Consider the following 25997-nt stretch of genomic DNA (forward strand, 5'->3'; position numbering starts at 1 on the left):
ACGAATTTATTCAATTGACTTCCCACTATACCAGCTTTGCTGATTCTGTTGTCTATTTCTATATTTAATTTACCATCTTCAGTAATTATAATTATCGTGCCTAAGTAACTGAAATGTTTTACTTGTTCCACAGGTTCTCCATTCACAACACAGTTGACATTTTCAATGATTCCGCCTATTTTCATTGTCTTTCTCTTTTTATTGCTGACCTTCATACCATATCTATTACAACAGCTATTCAATTTAGTCAGAGAATCTTGCAGACTTGTAATGTGTTTATTTAGAAGTATAACATCACCCGCATAAAGCAAAGAACTGACATTAACATCTCCAATTTTGATATCAGGTTTAATACCACTTTCCTTCATAATGTGATCGATACAGATAATGAATAACACAGGGGATAATGTACATCCTAGTCTCACACCAGATTTAACATTAAACCATCTTCCTGTACTTCCTGCAATTCTAACTGCTGACTTACAACTCAAATAAACACTAAGTATTGCTTGATATAATGCCCCATTGACACCATATAACTGCAGCGTATTGAATAGCTTCTCTCTTGGCACTTGTCATATGCCTTTTCCAAATCGACAAAACTTAAATACAGATCTTTGTTATATTCCCATGCTTTCTCGACTATTTGTCGTAAAGTGAAGATCTGATCATGACAGCCTCTATTTGGCCTGAATCCAGCTTGTTCTTCGCCAAGCTTTTCTTCCACAATTCTTCTCAACCGTTTCTCAAGTATACTTGCATACATCTTGCCAGGAACACTGAGTAGGGAAATACCTCTGTAATTCTCACATTCAGTTTTATTTCCCTTTTTATATATGAGTACTATGAGAGCTCTACTCCAATCATCGGGAATTTGTCCCTCAGTCCAGGCTTTCTGAACTATGCAGTGCAGGCACTGTAAGACTTTTATACCACCATACTTCAGCATTTCTGGTCGAATATCAACTACTCCTGCTGCCTTTCCAACTTTCAAGCCTTTGATGGCTTTTTCTAATTCAAGTATGGATATGTATTCCTGACTACATGTCTGGTCAGTGTTTTTTTTATCACTGTGCTGTCGTCACTGCTCGTTTCATTTAGCAGTTTTTCAAAGTAATTACTCCATACTTCAAGGATATCTTTTTCCCCTGTTTTCATGTCACCTTTATCATCTCTAACTCCTTTTACAGCACTCTTTCCTCCATTCCTAAGCTTCTTCAACAACCTCCAGATTATTTTGCCACCTTCTTGATATTTATTTTCTATATTCTTTCCAAAGTCCTCCCATGACTTTTTGTTTCGCTAGTTTTACACACTGTTTAGCTTTCTTACATTTGTCTCTGTATTCTGTAAGAGTAAAAGCTGACTTATTTGCCAGGAACTTTTGATATGCTTTCTTCTTTTCCTTCACTGCCTCTTTAACTTCCTATGTCCACCAGGGAGTTCTGATTGTTTTATCCTTGCACACAACCTCACCCCATGCCTCTCTGGCAGAATCAATCAATGTTTTCTTCAGAGTTTGCCACTGAATCTCCAAGGTTTGATTCCTGTTCTCAAACTCTTTTATTTTATTTTCAATAATCTTTCTGTATTTTAGTCTACAGTTCACATCTGAGAGCTGCTCAACTTTTATTCGCTTTAAAACTTTCTTACATGTTATTCTTTTCAATATGAAATTCAATTTTATCCTGCTCAAGACTAAATAGTGATTACTTCCAATTTCAAATCCTCTGTACACTCTGGTGTCCTGCACCAGGGAGAAAACATCACTATCAACAATAACATAGTCAGTGAGACTTTTCTTATTCCTAGCCTCTTCTCTCCATGTGAATTTGTGCACATTTTTATGTTGGAACATGGTGTTAGTAATAACCAGTCCATGTCCTGAGCAGAAATCCAACAGATATTTGCCATTATTATTAGCTTTGCTCTTTTCTCCAAATTTTCCCAAAATATTTCTGTATGTCTCACAATCATTTCCTACTCTGCTATTTAGATCCCCAACAAGGACCAACTTTTCCTTTTTCATTGTGTCAGTTGCTTTTTCTAAAGCCTCAAAATATTCCTCCAATTCTACCTTAGTAGAACCTTCTGTGGGACCATAGGCATAAATAAGTCTCATTGTCCAGTTCCCCATTCTCATATTTGCCCACATTACTCTACTTGTTTGTTTGGCCAAACAGGCAGAAGAACAAATATCAGGATTTTAGAACACCAAGACTACATCTGGTTTCACCAGTACAGCCGCTCTGGGCTGGCAGACCATGCCTTAGATACCCACCATAAAATTCGTTGGAAGAAAACAAAAATAATTCATCGCAGCAAGTTTAATTACGAAAGATTATTCAAGGAATCTTCAGCCGTTCTAAAAAACGTTCCTAACCTCAACAAATTCGGGTGCATGAAACTGCCCCAAATTTGGGAGACTTTCATTATGAGAACTTCAGCCCAACTGCCAAGACTACCAAATTAGCCCGCAAGAGGGCACCATTAGGACTTTAGGAACAATATAAGTTTCTTGCTTTCTTCCTCATTTGCTTTGTGTTAGTTCCTGAGTGCACATACCATATCTTTATTTTCCTGAAGATGGCAATGTGACGTTGCCGAAATATAGAAGTTATTCATTAAAGTTACCTTTAATTAATATACTTTATATGCGTTGTTAATTCCGTGAACTAATTACCAGTTAAATATATCATAGGGTAGGGATGCACTGAATATTCAATTGCAATTTATATTATGGAGGGTTAAAATTCTAAAAATGAGTACAGTTATGGCCATGAATAATTTTAAAAAAATTTTATGATTTATGTGAAGATTCAAAATTTGCAAAATGTAAAATATGCAAATAGTAAATATCTTGGAGTGGTACAGGAAAAAAATACAAGTACAACTTCTATGATCAATCACATTTAATACTGCATAGTGACGAATCTGCAAAACAAAATAGTAAAACTGAAATATCGAGGCAGAATACAAAAACATGGAAGCAGTCAGAATTGAAAGTAAATCCACTGAAATGTTGTTTGATATTATACAAAAACCTAAAAAATGGGATACAGATGACAAATGGGTGAGATACTTGCATTATGCCTAGCTGAAATGATTGCATTGGATAATGTGCTGTACCAAATTGATCAAAATGAAGGATTTACTAGGTAAGTAAATTTGCTACACAGTACTATATGCCTGGAAGAAAATATTTTACAGAAAAAATAAGTCCAGAAATTATGCCTCAGTTAGTTGCAACTATGAAAAACAAGACTGCAGATACTAAATATATTTCTCTTACATCAGATACATGAACCTACTAGAATACAAACAAAAGTTTCATTAGCTTCACAGACTTCATACAAACTTTCAATATAATCATATAATTGTGAACTGTCAACATTTTCCTGGAAGTCATACAAGATGATTAAAGAAAAGTTTTCTGCCATGAAATGTGGAATATATACACATTTCACAGATTCACATAATAGTTTGAGACGATGGCGGCAATAATAATAAGGGATGTAATGATGATTCTGAAATTAATGCACAGATGTTGATTTAATAGAACTCTGTAGAAAAATGTTGGGGTATTTTAACAATTCATCTGCTGTATGTTTGAAATTAAGAGAGATTCAAAAAAATTAAACGCCAGCCATATAAAATTAGTTTAAGATATACCTATCAAGTGGAACTCATTTTGATATTTTAACAAACTACTGTTAAATAGATCTGATGACCAATTAGTATGGTGGCAAGAATGGAATATTTTTTTTATATGCTACAATGAATACAAGAACAGAAAAGAGCTTTAAATATTTACACAATCAATTTAAATACGTTGAGCTCAAATCAGCAGTCTCTAACTACTAAATTTATTGGAGCCTTTTGAGACAATCACAAAAACCATGAATTCAAATTTTGCTTTAATTTTGGAAGTAACCTCAACTATTATGATTCGAAAAAATTAATTAATCTAAAGATAACACTTTCTTCAGAGTAGGAATAATGAAAAAATTTCTTTTTGAAGAAAATAGCAGAAGGTTTGATACTTTATTCAAAAATAAATTATTATATTATTTCAAACAATATTAGATCCAAGATTTAAGCTAGCATTTTTAAGTCAGACAAAACTGATTATATTAAAAGCATTTTAATTAATGAGAAATTTGAATTTGATTTGGAAGTATCAAGTGATAAAGTCAATAACATTCTTTTATGAAAAAAGACGAAGTTGCTGGAAAATCACATTAAGAAAATCAGAGTAAATCATAGCAGTGTTTTGATATCACTTCTTCTCCAGCTGTATCACCATGAGGTTGAAAGCAGAATCAGTAGCAGTAAAACAATAATCATGATATTTTAACAAACTACTGTTAGAAAGAACTGATGAACTCAAGAAAAATGTCTAATAAATGTTGAGATACTTCCTTTGCTGTTTTTAAAGCCAGCACTCGAAGCAAATGAAACTTTGTCAGATGAAATTGATAGTGTATGATGAACCTGAAATTCCCATCTGCTAAGCTTTGAAAGTCAACAAGATCTACCTGACCCCTTTGATTCATGTCATTTACGGTAATAGGTCTAACGACAATCCCTTTAACGGTCTCCTTCCTTGTTAGTTTGTCTGTTTAGTTTCCTTTTAGAGAATGTGATATCTTTCCTTTTTAGCATCTTTCATATTCTTTTATGAATTCAGAAACAATTCATCGTGGAATGTTAGCATACTTTTGCATTATTTTCTTGTGATTTTTGTCTCGCCTTTATGACCAGTAGAGAGATGAATATCACGAATGATAAAAATAGCAGATTCTTTTGTTGCCATAAATCGACCATTTTTTGTCGCTACTTTCATCACACCCTAAATTTGAAATAGCATAGTCACTTCTAAGATGATATTCCTGTCTACTTCTTTTAACACCAGATCTATTATCATTTAGAAGGTTTATGACATATTGTTCCAATTCATTATTCCATAAAGATATCACATTCTCTAACAGCGTTTTCTAAATCTTCCATTTTGGATGTAAGGATCTATAATTTAACAAACATGGATGTTTAAAACCTAAAATATCACTTAGTGATGAATTGTCACATATTATGTAAGCAGCGGATCCTGCAACTCACGTTAATGAGAAACTAACCTTACTAAATACGACGAAAGGAATTCTGATGTAATGTTGTACAAATTTACTGTAACATTTGACTAATACCATTACAAAAATACTTCTAAAAACAGCAATTTGCAGCAACAACCAATAAGAAATGCTCTTTAAAACCTAATCGTCACATATTATATAAGTCGCAGGTCCTGCAACTCACGCCAATGAGAAAGTAACCTTACTACAAACGACGAAAGGAATTCTGATGTAATGTTGTACAAATTTACTGTAACACTTGACTAATACTATTACACCTAAACCTCTTTTTATGTGAATTTTTTATGCAAATTCGGAGTTACGCGAATTGGGATATCAAAAATATTTTTTTTTACGCAATTTTTATTCACTTTTACATGACCAACCTAAAGTCTAAGTTAGGAAAAAATCCGTAATTCAAGAAAATTCTGAGAATTTTGTAGAAATGCATTCTCGTTTCAATTAAGAAAATTCTGAGAATTTTGTAGAATTGCATTCTCGTTTCAATTAAGAAAATTCTAAATTCTTACGAATTTCATTTATTGGGAATTCCCCGAATTACATAACTGACTACACATAAAAAAGCAGATCTTAGCATATTGAATTTGGTGTTTGAGTAAACAACACAGTTACCGCAGTTTTTGCATTTGCATTTTTTAAGTGAAATCAAAATAAAAATTGCGTTATAAAATTAATAATTTTGCCAAGAAATAATAAAGGATAAGCTATATGTAATTTTCAAACATTCATTTCATTAACTGAAGATTTTAATCCAGCCCTCACACGATGTTGCCGATAACAAAAAAGGAAAGCCGTTTCCTTGGATATAAAAATTCAAATTTTAGATCGTCTTCAAACTGGGGAAGGTGGGGTGGCTGTGGGTAAGCATTTTGGAGTCTATGAATCAACTGTCAGATCTATAAAGAAAAATGAAGAGGCTATTAGAAAAGTGGTATGTTCTGGTACAAAATCGAGTGCAAAATTATCATCATACACAAGAAATGTTGTTCTAGAAAAGGGCCGAAAAAGCTTTAGTGATGTGGATAGAAGATAACGTACAAAAAAGAATGCCAGCTGACAGAAATTCCATCAAGCAATCAGCATTGAGATTTTATGAACAGATTAAAACACTGCAGCCAGATACTTCATCTCAATCGAGGAAAAAATATGAATTTCATGCAAGCAATGGTTGGTTGGCTAAGTTTATTAAAAGACATGCTCTTCATAACATAAAAATTAAAGGTGAAACGGCTTCTGCTGATGAAACAGCTGCTAAAGCACTTCCACAAAAACTTGCTAAAATAATTGAAGATGGAGGTTACACTCGAGAACAAGTTTGGAATATGGATGAAACCAGCCTTTTCTGGAAAAGAATGCCAAACAGAACTTACGTATCAAAAATGCAAAAAACGGTTGGTGGGTTCAAAGCAGCAAAGGATCGCATAACACTCCTATTTTGTTCGAACGATTTAGGAGATTGGATGTTAAAACCACTGTTCATAAATCGATCATTAAGACCACGGCCAATGAAAGGCATAGATTTTCAAAAATTGTCAGTTCATTGGATGGCCAACAAAAAAGCTTGGGTGACCATTGATATTTTCACTGAATGGTTCCACAAACATTATGTGCCAGAAGTTAGACACTATTTTTAATGACAAGGGTGTCGATTTTAAATTGCTTTTGATTTTTGATAATGCACCCCATCATCCTGCCATAGAACACCCAAATGTGCAATTTTTTTTTCTGCCACCCAATACCACATCATTACTACAACCTCTAGATCAGGGTATAATTGCGACTTTTAAAACATATTATGTCACACGAACATTTCAGTACGTTTTGAACAAGCTAAATGATGATGAAGCACTGTCAGTTATGGATGTGTGGAAAAAATTTTCAATTATGGATTGTATTGATCAGGTTCGATTATCGTTATCTGAATTGAGACCAGAAACTATGAATGCATGCTGGAAAGCTATTTGTCCCACATGTGTTAAAGAGAATGCTCCTGTTCCCCTCAATCATACTGCAGAATTCCCCAATATAATAAGTTTGGCATGTGAAATTGGGGAATTCTGCAGTATGATTGAGGGGAACAGGAGCATTCTCTTTAATCATGTCAGGCAATTATTTTGCCTGACATGATTCAAATGAAGAACGTTCTGGGAAGTTTTCACGTCAGCTTAAGTTGTTAATGTCTTCATACAGAGAATTATATCGCGACTTATATAAAGTATCAACACAGCAATTAATAACTGAGTTCATGCCTAAAACTACTGAAACAACCAGTGGTATTTTTGTTCAAGACATGACAAGAATGATTCCACAAGTTGAGGCAGAAGTCAATGACGATAATACCATTACTATTACAGTCTCACGAAAACGAAAGCTTTCGTGTTTATTGTCAGAAACTGATATCGAATAAGATTTTTTTATAGAATCCTTAGCAAACAACTGAAATGAATATGTTTTTTTAAAGTTATTAAAATTCATTATATGTATGTGTGTTCCTCCATGAAATGTAAATAAAAATCTTATGATCCTAACGAATTTAATGTTTGTTTTTTTCATTATTTGGCTTATATTTCAGGTTTGGAACCAATCTTCACTTTTTCTATGGAGTCAGGTAGTTCTTTTTATATGAATTCTATTTACGCGTAATTTTTAGGAACGTATCTATCGCATAAAAAGAGGTTTAGGTGTATAAAAAAATTCGTAAAACACAGCAACTTCCAGCAACAACCAATAAGAAATGCTCTTCACCAGTTTTATCACGAGTTTCTGTACATCTCGCACTGCTGCTGTTACTATGCACCCAATTCATGAAATGAGCAGAAAACGTAATGCTCATATCATGAATTGTGCAGAATTCTACACATTCAACGAACTGTACAAGTGCGTTATACAGTTCATGGATTGTGCAATTTCATAATTTGCACATAACATATATTCTGAACAAAATGCTCACGATATTTTTTATCTATTCCTATTTTATGCAAAATATCAAATAAAACAGAGTGATTAACATTATTGAATGCATTTTCATAGTCCACAAAGCATAGATATAAATCTTTATTGCACTTGATCATTCTTTCCCCCAGTATCCGCAGTGTTGTGATAGCTTCCCTGGTTACCCTGTTCTCCTGAAACCAAGCTGTGCTTCATTTAATTCTCTCTGTATCATCTGTTTCAATCATCTATATATTATATTGATTAGGACTTTTGCAACATGGCTAATCAAGCTGATAGTTCTGTGCTTGCTGCAATCCATCCTTCCGGTAGTCTTGGGAATAGGAATAAAAATAGATCTTACGAAATCTTTAGGTATTCTTTCCTCCTCCAGACTTCTATTAACGATGATGGATAGAAGTTTTATTCCTTCCTTTCCCAATGCCTTCAGTAACTCTCCTTGAATATCATCCACTCCTGAAACTTTCCTATCGTTTATTCTTTTAATGGCTACTTCGGTTTCCCATTCCTTAATTTCTAGACAATCATCATTTTCTGTCTGATCACATTCCAGATTATCTTCATCTCCATAAAGTTCTGTAACATACTTCTTCCATCTTATCATTTTTTTCCAATAAAATCATTCCTTATTCATCCTTCAAAGCACTGCTTTTTATCCTTCTCTTCCTCCCTGAAATCAAATTCAAGCCTTCATAGACCTTTCTCCTATCCTTTGCTGTATCATTTTCCTCAATTTCCTTGCGGACCTGATTGAGCCAGTCTTCCTTTGCCATTTTAGCCAGAATTTTTACTTGTTTATTGATCTCTTTATACCTGACTTGGTATGCATCACTGTTCTTATTCTTTCATTTTCTTCTTTCATCCATTTTATTGTATCACCTCCTCATTAATCCAGAGCTTCCTTCCTCTCCTCTCTGTCTCACCCAGAAGACCTTCAACACATTCCTTGATTTTCTCTCTTAGATCAGTCCAGATTACTTCAACGGGTCTATCAGTATCAGTGTCCATAATAAAAAGAGAAATAAAACTGAATGTGAGAATTACAGAAGTATTTCCCTAATGAGTGTTCATGGTAAGATTTATGCTAGTACAGGTAACCCTCGCATAACATGGTACTTATACAACACAATTTCTATATAAACACAGTCTAAAAATTGTAGTAATCCTTCATCTTTTCATATATTTTTCACCATGCTACTTGAAAATCAAATTTTATCTTCGTTAAATTTGCATCTGCCTGTACCGTGCATGTAGTATAAGTAGCGAATTTATATTAGGGGAAATAGCCTTCAGCACACATATACATCAATTGTTTACCTTATCAAGCATTTATTGTTGAAAATTGTCTTCGTTTTCTGCCAGGGAAAAATGCATTCCAAATCATAAGTGTGTTAATCTCAAGCTGAGCACTTTATTTTCTAGTGAGTTACATACATAATTAATATGTAATGCTTTTATTTTTTTATCTAAAAAATTTTTTATAATAAAAATTTACATGAACATAAAATCCGAGAAAGTGTTATTGCAGGGTCACAGGTAAGTGCGTTGCTCGTGTACATGATATTCTAATGAGAAAAATGGAGAAATTTCAAATGATTTGGATAGAAGATTGCACTCAAAATAAAATTCCTTTGGATGGAAATCTTATTAAACAAAAAGCTCTCAAAGTTTATAAACATTTATAGTGCAGACCAGGTGTTCAACGCAGATGAATCCAGGTTACATTGGACAAAAATGCCAAAACGCACCTATATTTCGAAAAGTGAAAGAGCAGCTTTTGGATTCAAAGTTTCCAAAGATAGAATTACTCTACTGTTTTGTAGTAATGCATCAGGTGATTACATGACAAAACCAATGTTTATTAACTGATCCTCAAATCCTCGCGCTATGAAAGATTAAAATATGCACTTTATTTTATTTTGCCTAAAATATTTATGCATTATGTGCAATGAAGTTTATTGTACAATTTGTAATTTTTATAATTTTATACTATGTATTTGTTTCATATTTTGTATTTTCTTAGCTTACATGAATTACCTGAATTAAATAAAAATATATTTTTGTTGGATATGTCCTTGTTGTTCATATAATTAAAAAAAAAAAAACGATTTCAGAACATAACCTTACTTTTTCTATGTGATCCGAGTCTCGCATAATGCGATTTATATAACAAGGCATTTCTATCAAACCTAACATCTGCGTTATACGAGGGTTACTTGATTATTTCAGAAGTTGAGAAGGATTGTGGAATGAAAGCTTGGTGAAGAACAACCTGGATTCAAGCCAAATAATGGCTGTTAGGATCAGATTTTCACTTTACAACATAGTTGAGAAATCGTGGTAATATAACAAAGATCTGTACTTAAATTTTGTAGACCAGGAAAAAGCATATGACAAGATGCCAAAAGAAAAGTTATTCAAAACACTATAGTTATATGGTGTCAATGGGACATTATATCAGGCAATATATAGCCGCTATTTGAGTTGTAAATCAGCAATTAGAAATTGAAGGAGATATAGAAAGATGGTATGATGTTAAGTCAGGTGTGTGACAAGGGCGTATTTCAGCTACTTAGGCACAATTTTTAGTGAAAATGGTAAATTAAATATGGGAATAGACCAAAGAATCAATAAAGCTAGTAGGGTAAGAAATCAACTGAATAAATATATATGAAATAAGAGAGAACTCAGTCAAAACACAAAACAAGCTGTATACTAGACAGTGTTCAAACCCTTTAACTTATGGATCTGAGAGCTGGGTTAGAAATAAAACACTTGACCAAAGACTATAGAATACAGATAGATATTAGAATCCTAAGAAAGATTAGGGGCATGAACAGATGGCATCAATGGTAATATCATATTAAAAATGAGGATATTAGGAAAGAACTTGACTTTGTTATCATCCAGGAATGCGTTAGCAGAGCTGATCTCAGGTGTTATGGTCACTTAAACAGAATTGGAGAGAAAAGATTAGCAAAACAAGTGTTCTCTGCCAGATTGGCAGGAAAAACAACCCAGAGTATTGGTGGATTGGGACAGTAAAAAGTACCTTAGAAGATGGAAATATAAGAACTGATAATGTTGGAGTCTTGATATGTAACAGATTGATTTGGAGGAAAATTGTAGATAGGAATTTAGCATGATGCAAGTTTTTCATGTAGTACTATCATCCTGTACACCCTTTCTGGGTACATATAAGGAATTTGATGATGATGATATAATATATAATAAAGCATAAATAGTATGAGAAAAATAGAAGAAAAAATGTTCAATTTGGTGCTTAACCGTCCATATGAAATTATTATTAAGAGAAGACTCTTAATGGCTTCTTGTTCTTTTAAAATACCCAGTAAAATAAAATGCTGCATCAGTGGATGGTATACTCCCTGAGTTCCTATCTTGGTCAACATGGCTAAATATGGCTGGCTGCACTTTTCTCAGAAATCATCATTACTGGTAAATTACCAAAACTGTGGCAGGAAGCCAAAATAATTGCTGTGCCCAAACCAGGGAAAGATCCAAATGAAGTGAAAAACCTACGACCTATCTCTTTGCTTTGCACCACCTTTAAACTCTTTGAAAGAATTCTCCTTAAAAGTATTTCACCACTCATTGAAAGAGCACTCCCGACTGAACAAGCTGGCTTCAGGCCAGGAAGAAGTTGCTGTGACCAGGTCCTGGCCCTGACAAATCAAATTGAAGCAGGCTTCCAGAAAAAACTTAAACCAGGAGCCACTCTCATTGACCTAACATCTGCTTATGACACTGTCTGGATCAGGGGCCTACTCCTAAAACTAGGAAATATTATAAAGTGTAAAACAACTCTACAATTTTTTGAATCTATTCTCTCCAACAGAAAGATCCGGGGTCCATATTGGCAGAAAAAAGAGCAGGCCCAGATTCCTTCACAACGGTCTTCCTCAAGGTTCTGTGTTATACTTTTTTTAACATCTATGTGTATGATCTATCTCATACCAGATCTAGCAAGTTTATGTACGGCGATGACCTAGCGATCTTACATCAATCCACCTCCTTTACCAACTTAGATTCAACCTTGAATACAGACCTGAACACTCTGGATGAGCCCTTCAAGCAGTGGTACTTGAAGCCAAATCCAACGAAAACAGTGTCCTCAGTATTTCACCTGTACAATGCAAAGGCGGATCGACAACTCAACCTTTCTTTCTCTGGAAAAATGGTAGAACACGAGCCTCACCCAAAATACCTTGGAGTGAGCCTAGACAGAAGACTAACCTATAAAAGGCATATCATCAACCTCTCCAATAAAATTAAAACCAGAAATAACATCGTTTCAAGGCTGGCTGGAACAACCTGAGGTTGTGGTGCAGGTCCTAAGGTTGTCTGCACTAGCCCTCGCATTCTCTGCAGCAGAATATTGTGCCTCTGTCTGGGAAAGAAGTACACACACTAACATTATCGACACCCAGCTGAACTCTACCATGTGCACAATTAGTGGGACAGGGAGAAGCACCCCCTCTCTCCTGGCTGCCTGTTCTAGCTAACATTGCTCCACCACACATACGGAGAAGACAAGCCTCGATTAAGGAATTTAATAAAGCAATGAGCAACCCACTCCTACCCCTACACCAGAATCTCATAAATCCACCTAGTCAAATCTAGAAAGCCTCTCTGGTCCATGGACGAACTCTCTTCAGCTGCGCTGCCATCAATATCTGACATATGGAGAGAATACTGGTCCAACAATCTCCCAACAAACAGCTTCCTGGAAAGATCCCTGTGCTCTGCAGGGATCTTTCCTGGTTTTGGTCTTCCTAGGAAGATTTGGTCATCCATAAACAGGATCAGGACTAGTCAGGGCAGATGTGGCTATCTTCTACATAAATGGGGGCTGTCAGATCACCTTATTGTGATTGTTCTCCCGTGACTCAGATGATTACTCATATTGTGTACGACTGCCCAAGGCGCCAATTTTACGGTGGTGGCCTACAGGACATCTACAAGGTGATGGATGAGGCCTTGAATTGGCTTTCCAGCCTGGACCTTGACCTGTAGTTGGTATGGTGGTAGCAGTGGTTATGGAGGAAACAGAAGATCACGGTCCTGTCTCACCACGAAGACATTATTCTAGTAGTCACTCTCATAGTATCAGCAGAACTCCTCATGTTAGAAGATTATGATACAGTGTGAAATGGGCCTCCTCTAATGGATCAAGTTTTCTCACACAAGACACAACTGCTCTCTACTTAAACCTCAGATACAGCCCCTTTCATGTTGCAAGAATATGCAGTCTTGTCATGTTTGGTGCAGCAGGACGATAATTGTCCCTGGCTTAATTATGACAGGTTACTTTTGCTTTATATTTAAAAAAAAAAATTAAGACTTAGTAAGCAGGTTGTGCCTTTTATGTAATGAACTTTTATATGTTAAGATTTTCATCATTTGTTTCTGGAAATTGTGATTGTATTTTTCATTTACCAGTTTCATGTAGCCATAAGAATAAATAAATAAATAAAAATACCAAATTGAACATTTGGTGTTTAATAATGGAAATGGAATGGTAAAAATAAGGCGAAGAAAAAAAAAAAAAAAAAGGAAATAACCTTTAAAACATGTAAATGAACTACTCTGTACACATAGTGTGATTAATGGGTGAGGAGATTAAATCCAATGTATGCAAAATTTAACTCCTACATAGTACGTGTCTGTTGTGGGATATCTGTATTAAAATTCAGATATCAATTCAAGTTAAAAAGTTAGTAATAATATATTATACCTCATCTCATCTTCCTTTTACCCTGTTTTACCTTGTGGAGTCGAGGGTTTATTAATCATCGGACTTCAAACCATTCACAGGATAAAGTGGTCAGCCCTATGCCCCGAAGTATCCTATGTCCGTAGTGTTGAGTTCTCAAGGCTGGTTTGCCAGCTTTGTGGAATGAAAAACCCCACTGTCCATGCCCAAGACTGGCTAACTTGGCTATGGCTGAGGAAGATCCTTCAGCTCCTCACGTCATCGACGGGAATCGAACCTAGGACACTCCTTCCCCAGGCATATGGTTGTGAAGAGCACAGCCACTAGGCTAACCGCACGGACATCATAATATATTTTATGAATCTTTTTAAATCAAACCTAGGACACTCCTTCCCCAGGCATATGGTTGCGAAGCACACAGCCACTAGGCTAACCGCACGGACATCATAATATATTTTATGAATATTTTTATTAATTTTATTTTGTGTATTATTTAAATGTGTTTCTTTTTGCATGTCACAAGCAAATCATTTTAAAATGACTTTTGTCTTTGGCTACACAGAAGTCTTGCTTAAATGCAAAATAAATTTATTTAAATTAGATATTAAAGAATAATTATAATTTTGTATGAGTTATCAAAAGTTTTGCAAATGTTGGTACTATTTGCACCTAGACAAACATTTACAAAATTTGTTAACATCACTGACAAGGAAAATGAAAGTTACCACTGTAATTTTTGTCGCATCAATAATTAAATCAGCTTACCTCAGTGCATAAAAAACTGCAGAATGAAGAAATGCTATAAATTCTAGCTGTTCCATTGTGAAATTATGGTTAGATAAACTTTTCTGCAGTGGGAAGAAAGAACTTCGTCCTTTTTAAATATGGCGCTGAAATCAGTATGGCGGGTACACTGTGGTGGAGTGGAAGTTTCTCAGTTGCATTTCTGAGCATGTGAAGAAGCTAAAAGAGCATTATTGAATGTTGTTAAGGGGTCAGCTGTTCAGGAAGTAGGAAAGGAAAAGAGGAGTTTCTGTGTCTTTGACATATAAAGACTGAACAGAAATTAGAAGTGTTAGTAATAGACCTTTTATGAAAAGATAAGTGAAGTTTTTGTAGTTATTATTATTACATAACTCCTCCAGGGAGTCAAGGGCTCATTAAGAGAGGGCACCTACTCCACAGCTACACCAATGCCATCTACTGTCGACCACCACCACTAATATTTTCACAGACAATCACAAACATCGATGCCCATGGTGGGATTCGAACCCACAACCTTTTCGCTGGAGAGCGGATACGCTAACCACTCGGTCAACCAGGCCAGCAATTATAAGATTTATTTCAGATAAAACTGAAAGGAACTTTCTTTGCTCTCCAGTTCATGTGGAAATGGGCCCAGCAAAGTTTGTTTATTTAAGATTCTCAGTCTGATAAGTGATTCCTTACAGTTGTTACTGTCTTAGTCATTTTTTTTTAAAAGACTTTCATATAGAAGACAAATCTATTCTGAAGACTGATGATAAGGTTTTATGAAAAAGTTTGAGACTTTCACATAGAAAGTTAATTCATACTTAGTGATATAGTTTTTAGTCAGGAATTCAGTGGAGTTTGCTGTTACTTTCATATAGAGAGTGAAGTTATAGAAGTGTCTTGGATGAATGTTTTCTTCAGTGTTCTGTGATTTTAAGATGCAAAAAGAATTTGACTGTTTCTGTCATACAGTAAGCAGTCTTAGTTTTGAGTTAGTCTTTCTCCTGTGCAAATTCAAGTAGAAATATGTTTATGTAAGAGCAAGAGATTGACATTCCAGAAGTTGTGCACCCATAACTAAAGAATGACACTGGTGCTTGCATAGTTAAATAGTTGATTTGTATATATTTGTGTTTTTTCAACTCTTAATGAGTTTAATAGATTTAGTTTAATCCTTTATCCCAGTGAGAGCAAACAAAGTTTGCGCCTGAAAATATCTTCAGGACTAAATATATCTTCAGGACTAAATTTAGTCCTGAAGATATATTTAGTCCTGAAGATATATTTAGTCCTGAAGATATTTTCAGGCGCAAACTTTGTTTGCTCTCACTGGGATAAAGGATTAAACTAAATCTATTATAGTCTAACCTAGTGATAAATAAATTTTCAACATCTTAATGAGTTTAATAGTTAAGTTAATTTAAAAGGTTAAGTTACATATGAAATATGCTGTAATATATGAACCTGTGTGGAAGTTTAATTATTCTGCCAGTTCTGCTTCTTTTCCATTGATGTTTATGTTTCTGGCAGCTACCTTGAATTCAGCTGACACTGAGTGTTCAAATAGTTGACTTTTTGCTGTTGGTCCTAGTTCCATGACAAAAATGGGACTTTCCCTAACTGGGTGACACCCCAGCAACATGAATTTCCTCTTGCTGTATTATTATCACTTGATTGAAACAATAAAGCATGCAATTTGGATGGCTAAACCTCAAATTGCCAGAACATCCTCATTTGTTATCCAGGTACTTGCCTGGTAACAGACTGCACCACAGGAAAATGTGGAATGAACATGAGGTTAGAAGCCCTGGTCAGTCCTCTACATTTCTCGAAAATCTACATGAAACTAAATGTCACTCAGAAACACTCTCATGCACAGTAATGAGACAAGTTAACTCTATGCTTAAAAAAATTCTAACACACTCAATGTTTATCCTTAACAGAAAATAAGATACATTTAAAGTAATGAAATACTAAATGAACTTGCAATGCACCAAAATCCATAAGACTTACCTTCTTGAAAATGCAGGAAGCTGTAACTGTGACATCTCTGTGCATTCTACATGAAGTAAATCATGAATATGCTATGAAAAATCTGATTTAGATATAATAAATGCAAAACAACTTTTTTACCACTATCTTGGAACTATAATACAATATAAAAGCATTCTGTTCAATATTACTTATTTGTCAGTCATCTCTATGCTCAGTAATTAACATCACCAAAAATGTTGTCTTAACTATTTCTTCAAAGAAGTTTCTATGATTAGTCAGTGGCATAAATTTCACTGATTCTGTCTAGATTTTTTCTTTTTTGATAGTTTAGTGTTTATCATCATCATCATCAAATTCCTGATATGTACAGGGTATTATGATAGTACTACATGAAAAACCTACATCATTACTAACTTCCTATTAACAATTTTCCTCCAAATCAATCTGTTACCTGTAAAGACTCCAACATTATCAGATCTTATATTTCTGTCTTCTAAGGCTCTTTTTACTGTACCAATCCAAATACATCTTGGTCTTCCTCTGGATCTTTTTCTTGCCAACCTAGCAGAGAACACTTGTTTTGCTAATCTTTCCTCTCCCATTCTGTTTAAGTGACCATATCACCTAAGATTAGCTCTACTAACATGGATGCTAACAATATCAAGTTCTTTCCTAGCATCGTTGTTTTTAATACGATATTGCCTCCATATATGCTCAATCTTACGTCCATGCTTAAGTATTTCTGGTCGAATATTAACTATTCCTGCTGCCTTTCCACATTTCAAGCTTTTGATGGATTTTTCTATTTCAAGTATGGATATGTAATCCTGATTGCATGCATGTTGAGTGTTTTTTATTTTTTTTAATCACTGTGCAGCTACTGCTTGTTTCATTGAGCAAATTTCTGAAGTAATTACTCCATACATCAAGGATTTCTTTTTCTCCAGTTTTCATGTCACCTTTACCATCTCGAATTCCTTTAACAGCACTCTTACACTCCATTTCTGAGCTTTTTCAACTGTCTCCAGAATATCTTGCCACCTTCTTGATATTTATTTTCTATATTCTTACCAGTCTTCCCATGACTTTTGTTGAACTAAATTTACATAGTGTTTTGCTTTCTTACATTTGTCTCTGTATTCTCTGAACACAAGCTAACTTGTGCTCTTAGGGTGTCTAGTAGGGTCTTGCACAAGCATAAATTAGGATAGGATCTTTCCACATAAAATAACCAGATGTAATTATAAATTATTAAGTCTGCTATGGAAATTCTTGGGCTAGAAATTCTATTGTCTCTTAGCGAGGGATATTTGTGAAGAGAGAGAGAGACAATGTGAAAGTTAACTTGTCTGTATCTGACAGTTTTGTCATTTATTCTTAGAAGAAATTCTGTAGATTTTTTTAAATCAAAGAAGCTAAGTAGCCAATGAGGGGGATAGAGAAGCTAAGACAAATCTTGAGATTTTATAAGTGGGCCTGCCTATAGAATTCACAATCAGTCTAAGTGGACAGTTGATTTTATCTAATTTTGGTGAGCCATATATTCTAGGAGATCTTGCATGGTATGTCTGAGTCTTTTGATGATTTCTTGATCTATGGATGTTGTTTTAATCAATAACTTTGTTCAGTTTTTTGAGTTGACTTTTTCTGGGAGAATGTATTACAATCACAAATTTTGCTGTGGTACACATGTAATTCTAGTCATGGATACTTCGTAGGTATCCATTATACTAGAAAATATGATTATATGGGAATCTCCAGGGAATCACTAAAGGAAGTCCCTGCAAAGGTCAGATAATGCTTAAGTATCTACCATATCTCTTCTTGAAAACATTCAATGAAGATTCACTTCACATTCACTACAAACTTGCTGCATTCATTCAAACTACACTCTCAGGTTTTTTGTGGTGGTGCTAGAGGGGAATTGACCACAAGCTCTTCCTGAAACTTGCATGAATTGCAATATTTCCTACTTAACTAAACTATAATCCCTTAGCCAACTTGTATGTTTGTAAAATATCTTCCCACTCTTTGTCCTGTTTCTTAAACTTCAAATGCCACATGCTTTCAGTCTATCCTCAGATGCAAAATTTCATAATAGGCTAGATATTATCTTGGTTACCTGGTGCTGAATATTTTCATCTCTTTCCTCATTATTTATTTTCTCATTCAGGACTCTTTAACATAACCACTCGAACCTAGAACAACATCAATGTAAAAGATGAGCATGGCTAGATTTGTTTTTTCACTGAACATACAGTTTGTTTAAAGTATGAGCAGAAGAACTTACAGTGAACCTGGTAAACAACAGGAGGCAAAAAGTAAACTGTTTATTTTTGTGAATGGTAACCAGGAGGAGATTTTGTTAATATGAAAGAATGTAGGGACTAAACTGTATATATTCAGGATCTTAGTGATGCCTGCAAGGAATAGGAGAGACTACTCGTACAGGTTCAGAGTCTTCAGTGTTAGGCTTGTATGTATAGTTTGATCACAGATGAGAGAACCCCGACACTTCTGTGCATAGCAGAAGAAAGAATACATTCCAATAATAGGGTAATCAATCCGTTTTATGGGATGAGGGTTTATTATTGCACATTGGAAAATTAGCTTTTCTTTTATTTAACATTCTAGTTTTTCAAGTGGTAACTATTTCACTTGTATAAAAGTTGGAAAATTTTTTGTATAAAGCATGCGATTTCATGACGAATTCGTAAATCCCTCATTCTTTTCTCCTATTCAACATGAACTTACTTTTTGGCACTGCTAGCTATGGCTCTCTCAACTGTGGGAAAATTATATCCAGGATGGTGTGCAGTTCTTGTCAGAGAGTTTGGGAATTACAGCAGATAACAAGTGCTCTATTGAACAAAGATTCGAAGATGCCATTAAAAATATGCGACATGATGTTATATGAGTAGAAGGTATGGGGGAAGGGCAACTAGTTATGAGAGGCTAAACTTATCTATATATGGGCCATAAGGATTAATGAAATGCAAAATATTGTCTCCCTCCCTCCTAGGGTTTGACGGTTTTTAAAAACCATTTTTTTTTTTTTTTTGATAAATTTGTATATTACTAGATACTAGAATTAATATGTAAAATTAATTATTTAATTAAAAACCTTAACATTTTGACTTGAAACCAATGTACATGTTACAAGTGAGGAATCGGAAGTGACGTAGAGTGTGCAGATGTGGCGAGGATTTTTTTAAATTCTCTTGATCTAGATAACGATTGTAGATTCCCTATGTTGTCTGACAATTACAAACAATCAATTTCCCAACTTAAAAAACTTTGCAAATTTTTTAGAAAATCTCCTGTAAGAGATAGCACCCTTCAGAATTATGTAAAACAAGAAAAAGGAAAGGAATTACGTCTGATTATTGACTGCCAAACGAGATGGAATAGTTTAGAGGCCATGATTGAAAGATTTATAACATTAAAAGAATGTGTTGTTTTAGTTTTGAATGATAATGGTGCTTCTCATATGTGGAATGAAGCTCAATATAGTTCGCCCACCGTTTGTAGGTCTCTCCTTGGCATTTTGCCAAGAATAGTCGATTCATGCTGAAGGGGAGAAAGAAATGAAGGATGTACGAATTGGTTGCCAACATACGAAATCATGTGCTTTCTTGTCTGTCGCTATGTATATGTATAAGAAGAACTATTCACGAATTTTATGTGGTCGAGAAAAGAGTGCCAACAGTTCCAAAATTGATTCCTGTGCTTAAAGAAAAAATTAATTTTTTTTTTGGAAAAGAGAAACTTTAAGGAAAATAGTTGAAATCAGATTTTGTTTTAAAAAGTCCCAGGATAAAAGGAAACTTATCATGGAGCAAAGTGACATTGTTTTGTCTAGAAGGCAGTATTTGACAGCAATAAGAAGTTTCAGGGAGGAGAAAAGACCGATTGTGTTTCTAGATGAAACTTGGACTGATAGTAATTTGTTGGAAAATGTTGACAGTCTAAAGAAGAATGTGGAGTGCTACAAACCGGAAATGCCTCGTGGTGCATAATAATTTTGTGTGCAGGTGGAGAAATGGGTTTTTTACCGAATTCAAACTTACTATAAAAAGCCAATTCAACTACTGGAGATTACCATGGGCAAATGAATTCTATGATCTTTGAAAAGTGGGCAGAAGTAAAATTGATTCCAAAATTTCATAAAAATGCTGTTGTTATAAATCATAACGATTTATCACTCTATTCGATTAAACAAAGTTCCAAACTGGTCTAATAAGAAGCAAGTTCTTATGGATTGGCTCTCTGCAAATAACATTTCATTCCCCAGATATGCAAAAAATTGAATTGCTTAATTTGGTCAAAAGAAACTCGCCCACAACTAAATTATTTAAATTCAACACGATGCTCAAAGAGCATGGGTTTCTAGCTTTGAGGCTACCACCATATCATTGCGATATTAATGCTATTGAGTATGTTTGGGCAGAAGTGAAAAGTTTCATTCGGCATCACAACGTAACTGGGGATATTGACATGTCGAAACTTTTTAAGCTTTCAGAACAGGCGAATGAAAGTATTACAGTTCAAAACTGGGGAAAATATTGCTCTTATGTCACCTCATTGGAAAATATGTATTGGGACAAAGACGGAATTATTGAAGAATTATGCGAACCTTTGGTGATCAGTTTAAGTGAAAGTGATGGCTATTCGGATACTGACTGAGATGACTCTGAAGATTAAAAGGATTTGATAATGGTATTTTTTTCCAACATTTTTTTTGCATGGGTATGTTAAAAGAGTCGCAACAAGTCATAAATAATTAATTGGTTTAGGACATTAAAGTGTCTCAGTTCTCTCAACTGTAAGTTTAAAATAAGTTCATTTGAAAAAAATGGTTTTTCTGTATAATTATTTTTATTTTATAGAAAACTTTCTTAAAAATAAACTTAGTTAAATTTTTCTTTTATGCAATACTTTTTTTAATTTTAATAATACTCTACATACATTTATCCAACTGTTATACAAGCAAAATTGTTACACTTTAAAAACAGCAATATTCGTAAAAGAAAAGCTAAATTTTCCGACCTGTAATAATAAACAAACTCATCCCAAAAGACAGATTAATTACCCTATTATCGGAATGGATTCTCCTTTTTCTGACATTCGCAGAAGTGTCGAAGGATCTCTAATCGGTGGGCAAACTATATCCTAAAATCATGGAGTTTCTTAAAGGGTTGGGACTAGTACATCTAGCAGCTGAGGCCTTAGGGTGGCAAGATACCAATTTATTAACAAAGTGAAGGCATATTTGAATTTCTGTTAAATGAACTAAAAAATTTAAAGACTGAAATTAGTTCCGAATTATTAAATGCTTTAGAAGTATGAATTCAAGAAAGAAGACAAGCTGGATTGGTAACCCTTTTGCTATGCAGGTAATCCTTGTATAACGCGGTACTTATACAATGCGGTTTCGATATAACGTGGTCTACAAATTGCAGTAACCCTTGTTGAATGCAGTTTCGATATAAGATGGTCTACAAACTGCAGTAACCCTTTGTTTTTTCATATTTTTTCAACGCATGACTTAAAAATAAAATTTTATCTTCGTTAAATTTGTGTCTGCCCGTATCGCGCATGTAGTTAGAAGTAGTGAATTTATATTAGAGGAACAATTGATGTACATCAATTTTTAACCATATAAAGTATTTATTGTGGAAAATTGTCTTCATTTTCATTCAGGAAAGCGCATTAAAAATCATAAGTGTGTTAATCTCAAGCTGAGCACTTCGTTTTTTGGTGAGTTACATACAATATGTAATGCTTTTTTTATGTTAAAAAAATTTTTTTTATAGTAATAGCCACTTAGAACGCTTTTGCTATATGGTTGAAAACGAAACTAGTGAATTAATTGATGGGGAAACAGATTTAAATGAGGAGGAACTGGTACAATTAATAGATGACGTCGAACCAAATGGAGGGAAAGTTCTGCCAAAGATTCCGATTGTGATGAATTCGGTTAAAGAATTCAGTTTAAAGAAATTAGCAGAAGGACTGGACTTGGCAATAAAGTTATTTTATGGATAATGATCTCTCAATGGAGCGTTTCTCTTGTTGTCCAGTTGTCTTGTGAATGGAAAATTCACAAGACAACTGGATATTTATTTAGCTCCATATTATGAACTTAATAAAAAAACTGCAGAATAGTGGTAAGCAAGATCTTATTATTGACTTCTTCATAACTAAACCAATCTAAGCATGCAATGAGAATTATACTAATGATGTCCAAGAGTTTCAAGTGATGACTGTCAGTCCAGCTACTCGTAAATAAAGAACATCCACGAAATGTTAGTTTACTTTCGAAGACAGTGTTGACAATTAAAATATATGCTTTATTTTATTTTGCCTAAAACACTTATGTATTATATGCAATGAAATTTATGTACTTATAATACATATTTATAATTTTATACTATGTATTGGTTTCATAGTTTATTTGCTTTCTTAACTTACATGAATTACCTGAATTAAAGAAAAATATTTTGTTGGATATGTCATTGTTCATATAATCTTTAAAAAAAAAATAAAATAAAAAAAAAAACGATTTCGGAACCTAACCCTACTTTTTCTATGTGATCTGAGTCACATAACACAATTTATATAACGTGATATTTTTGTGGAACCTAACATCTGTATTATACGAGGGTTATCTGTAAAACCAGGTAACCCTCGTATTGCAAAATACAAGGGCTACCTGGTTGCAAAATCCACAAAACATTTCAAAGAAATCTAGTGTGTCTAGCTCCAAAACTCAATATTAAGTTATCTGGAAAAATATTATCTAGAATATATCCAAATTCTTGTATGCAAACAGATTCCAATGATGAATATATCGGAGATGGAGAAACTATTAATCAGGACAATGTTCTAAAAAAACCCATGGAAAAAATCAGTTCATAGGTTTCTTGAGGAACCTGAAGAAATAATATCAAATCTGAAGACACTGAAGGCCAAATTTTCAGTATTTGAGGCAACCAATAAAAGAACAAAAAATTTATATTTATTATTTGATGCCCTGAAAAACAATAAAACCAAGTTCAGTAGCCAGTGAGTGAGTATTTTCTATTTCAGGCAATTTTGTATCTAGAATAAGAACAAGATTAAGTAATCGTTCAGTGGACATTTTGTTTTTTTGAAATCATATTTCCTCTAGAAAAATACTAAATGAAATAAAAATTTATAATTTATATCTTGTACGGATTTAATTATTTTTTTATTTGGCTTTGTATGGAGTATATTTTATTTTGTTATATTTTTGTAGTTCCATAAATCATAAATAAACTGAAAAGTTTTAAAATAAGTATACATTTTTTTAAAATGTTTAAGCTGAATTCAGAGGTGAATGTGTAAGCGGACAAACACAGATTGAGATGGCCTGAGATGGGTAAGAACAGTTTAGGTATGAGGAAAGTTGTAGAATTGGTGGTAATATAGAGGAAGTGACTGGGGAAGGTATTGAAGAGGTAGGAGTGACGTTCGTAGGACTTGTAGAAGCAGTAATGATTTCTTGAGTTTATTCACTAATGCTAGAAGTATTCGAAATAAGGGGAATGAAATTGTTGCTTTGTCCGAGTCTGTTCACCCCAAAGGAGATGAAAGGATATGATATTTTTCATGAAGACAGACAAGGAAGAAAGGGAGGAGGAGTACTGTTAATGGTAGCAGATGAGTTGTACCCATCTAAGGTGGAATTGCAAGGTGCAAATAGTGGTCACGGTTTTGAGGCGGTATGGTGTGAGGTAGAAGTAAACAGGATGAAATATTTAGTTGGGTGTTGCTATAGACCTGGTAATATGGAAGGTAATGAGAAGGAAATGTATAGGCAAATTGGCCTAGCTAGCAAGAAATGAGTTATCATTATGGGCAACTTTAATTATGATAATATAGACTGGAAGCAAGAGACGGCATCTGTGGGTAAAGAAAATGAATTTTTGGGGTTTTTGAAAGATAATTACCTTAGGCAGCACATAACGGAGGGTACACGAGGATTAAGCGTATTGGATTTGATCATCTCATCAGATGATGTTATTATAAATGAGGTGTCAAATCTTCCACCAGTTGGTGAGAGTGACCACAAGGTGATCACTTGCAGGGTGACTAGTCATTCGAGGATATCTGTTAGAAAGGGATATGTGTGGAATTATAAGAATGGTAATTACGAAAAGCTCAGGAAACAGCTTGCGAAAATAAATTGGAAGGAGGAACTGGATGGAAAGGATATCAATGCTGCTTGGGCCATACTCAAAAACTATTTGGTGGAGGCAATATCAGTGTATTCCAAGGGTCAAGAGGGTAAATAGAGTAGGTGTAAAATGGATGAATCAAGAGATAGGTATGCAATCTGGAAGAAGAAGATATTATGGAAGAAACACAAAATGAATATTTATAACAACCAGTTGCATGAGAAGTACAAAGAGTAGAAGAGGAAGGTGACTAGCTTGATAATGGTAGCAACAATGCAGTATGAGCAGCAGTTAGCTAAAGCGGCCAAAAAAAATCCTAAGGAGTTTTTTCGATATGTCGCCAGTAGAAGAAAAAATGATTATGGTAGGATGGGATTGACTGGTGAAAACAGAGGAATGATAACCGCTGAAGAGGATATAGTTGAGATATTTAGTGAGCAATTTCTAAAGGTATTTCATTCTTGTGAATGTGGCATCATGCAGAACTTGAAAGCAGTGGGAAAGGAGGAGGAGGAACTGTTAGTAAGTGAACAGGAGGTATATGAGGAATTGAATAGACTTGATGCTATTTCACCACGTATCTTGAGGGAATGTGCCAGAGAGTTAACAACAGCTTTTTATATCTTTTCAACATGAGTCTCTCACTGGGTCAAGTTCCAAAAGAGTGGAAAGAGGGTAAAATTGTTCCAATTCATAAGGGAGATGATAAGAGTAGGGCTTTGAATTATAGACCAGTCTGTGTGTCTGGAGTTGTGGTCAAGGTATTAGAGAAGTTAGTTAGGAATAAGATTCAGAATTGGGTTGACAACAGAAAAATACTCTTTGGCGGCCAGCATGGATTTACTAAAGGAAGAGCGTGCTTTAGCAACCTGCTTACTTTTTATAATAAAGTGACAAATGTGTTGGATAAGGGTGTTGCATATATAGTGGTATATTTAGATTTTGCAAAGGCGTTTGATAAATTGCCACATGACAAGCTGGTAATTAAATTGGAACGCATGGGGCTGAACAGTAGATTGGTTCGCTGGATTGGAGATTGGCTGTCTGATAGGTATCAGCGAGTTGTCTATGGAGGAGCGATATCCCAGAAGAGGAAAGTTACTAGTGGTGTACCTCAAGGGTCTGTTTTGGGTCCATTGCTGTTTAATTTGTATGTAAATGATATCTGGAGAGGTCTGAATGGTGATGTGCAGTTGTTTGCAGATG

The 25997-nt window shown here is 34.4% G+C and overlaps 1 protein-coding gene across 3 annotated transcripts in view; it reads right to left on the bottom strand.

Moving 5' to 3' along the window:
• LOC150106324 (M-phase inducer phosphatase-like) overlaps window positions 1-25997 on the bottom strand; it is a 349715-nt gene that overhangs the window by 266286 nt on the left and 57432 nt on the right. For all 3 annotated transcript variants that reach the window (XM_090392364.1, XM_090392361.1, XM_090392362.1), the window contains exon 4: window positions 16606-16651. In XM_090392364.1, the coding sequence (XP_090248490.1) occupies window positions 16606-16651 (46 nt within the window). The remainder of the gene's footprint in view (window positions 1-16605; window positions 16652-25997) is intronic.

The sequence above is a fragment of the Typopeltis vanoorti genome, chromosome 5, assembly GCF_054136105.1.
Source record: "Typopeltis vanoorti isolate ZY-2024b chromosome 5, IOZ_Tvanoo_1.0, whole genome shotgun sequence".
NCBI classification, from domain to species: Eukaryota; Metazoa; Arthropoda; class Arachnida; order Uropygi; family Thelyphonidae; genus Typopeltis; species Typopeltis vanoorti.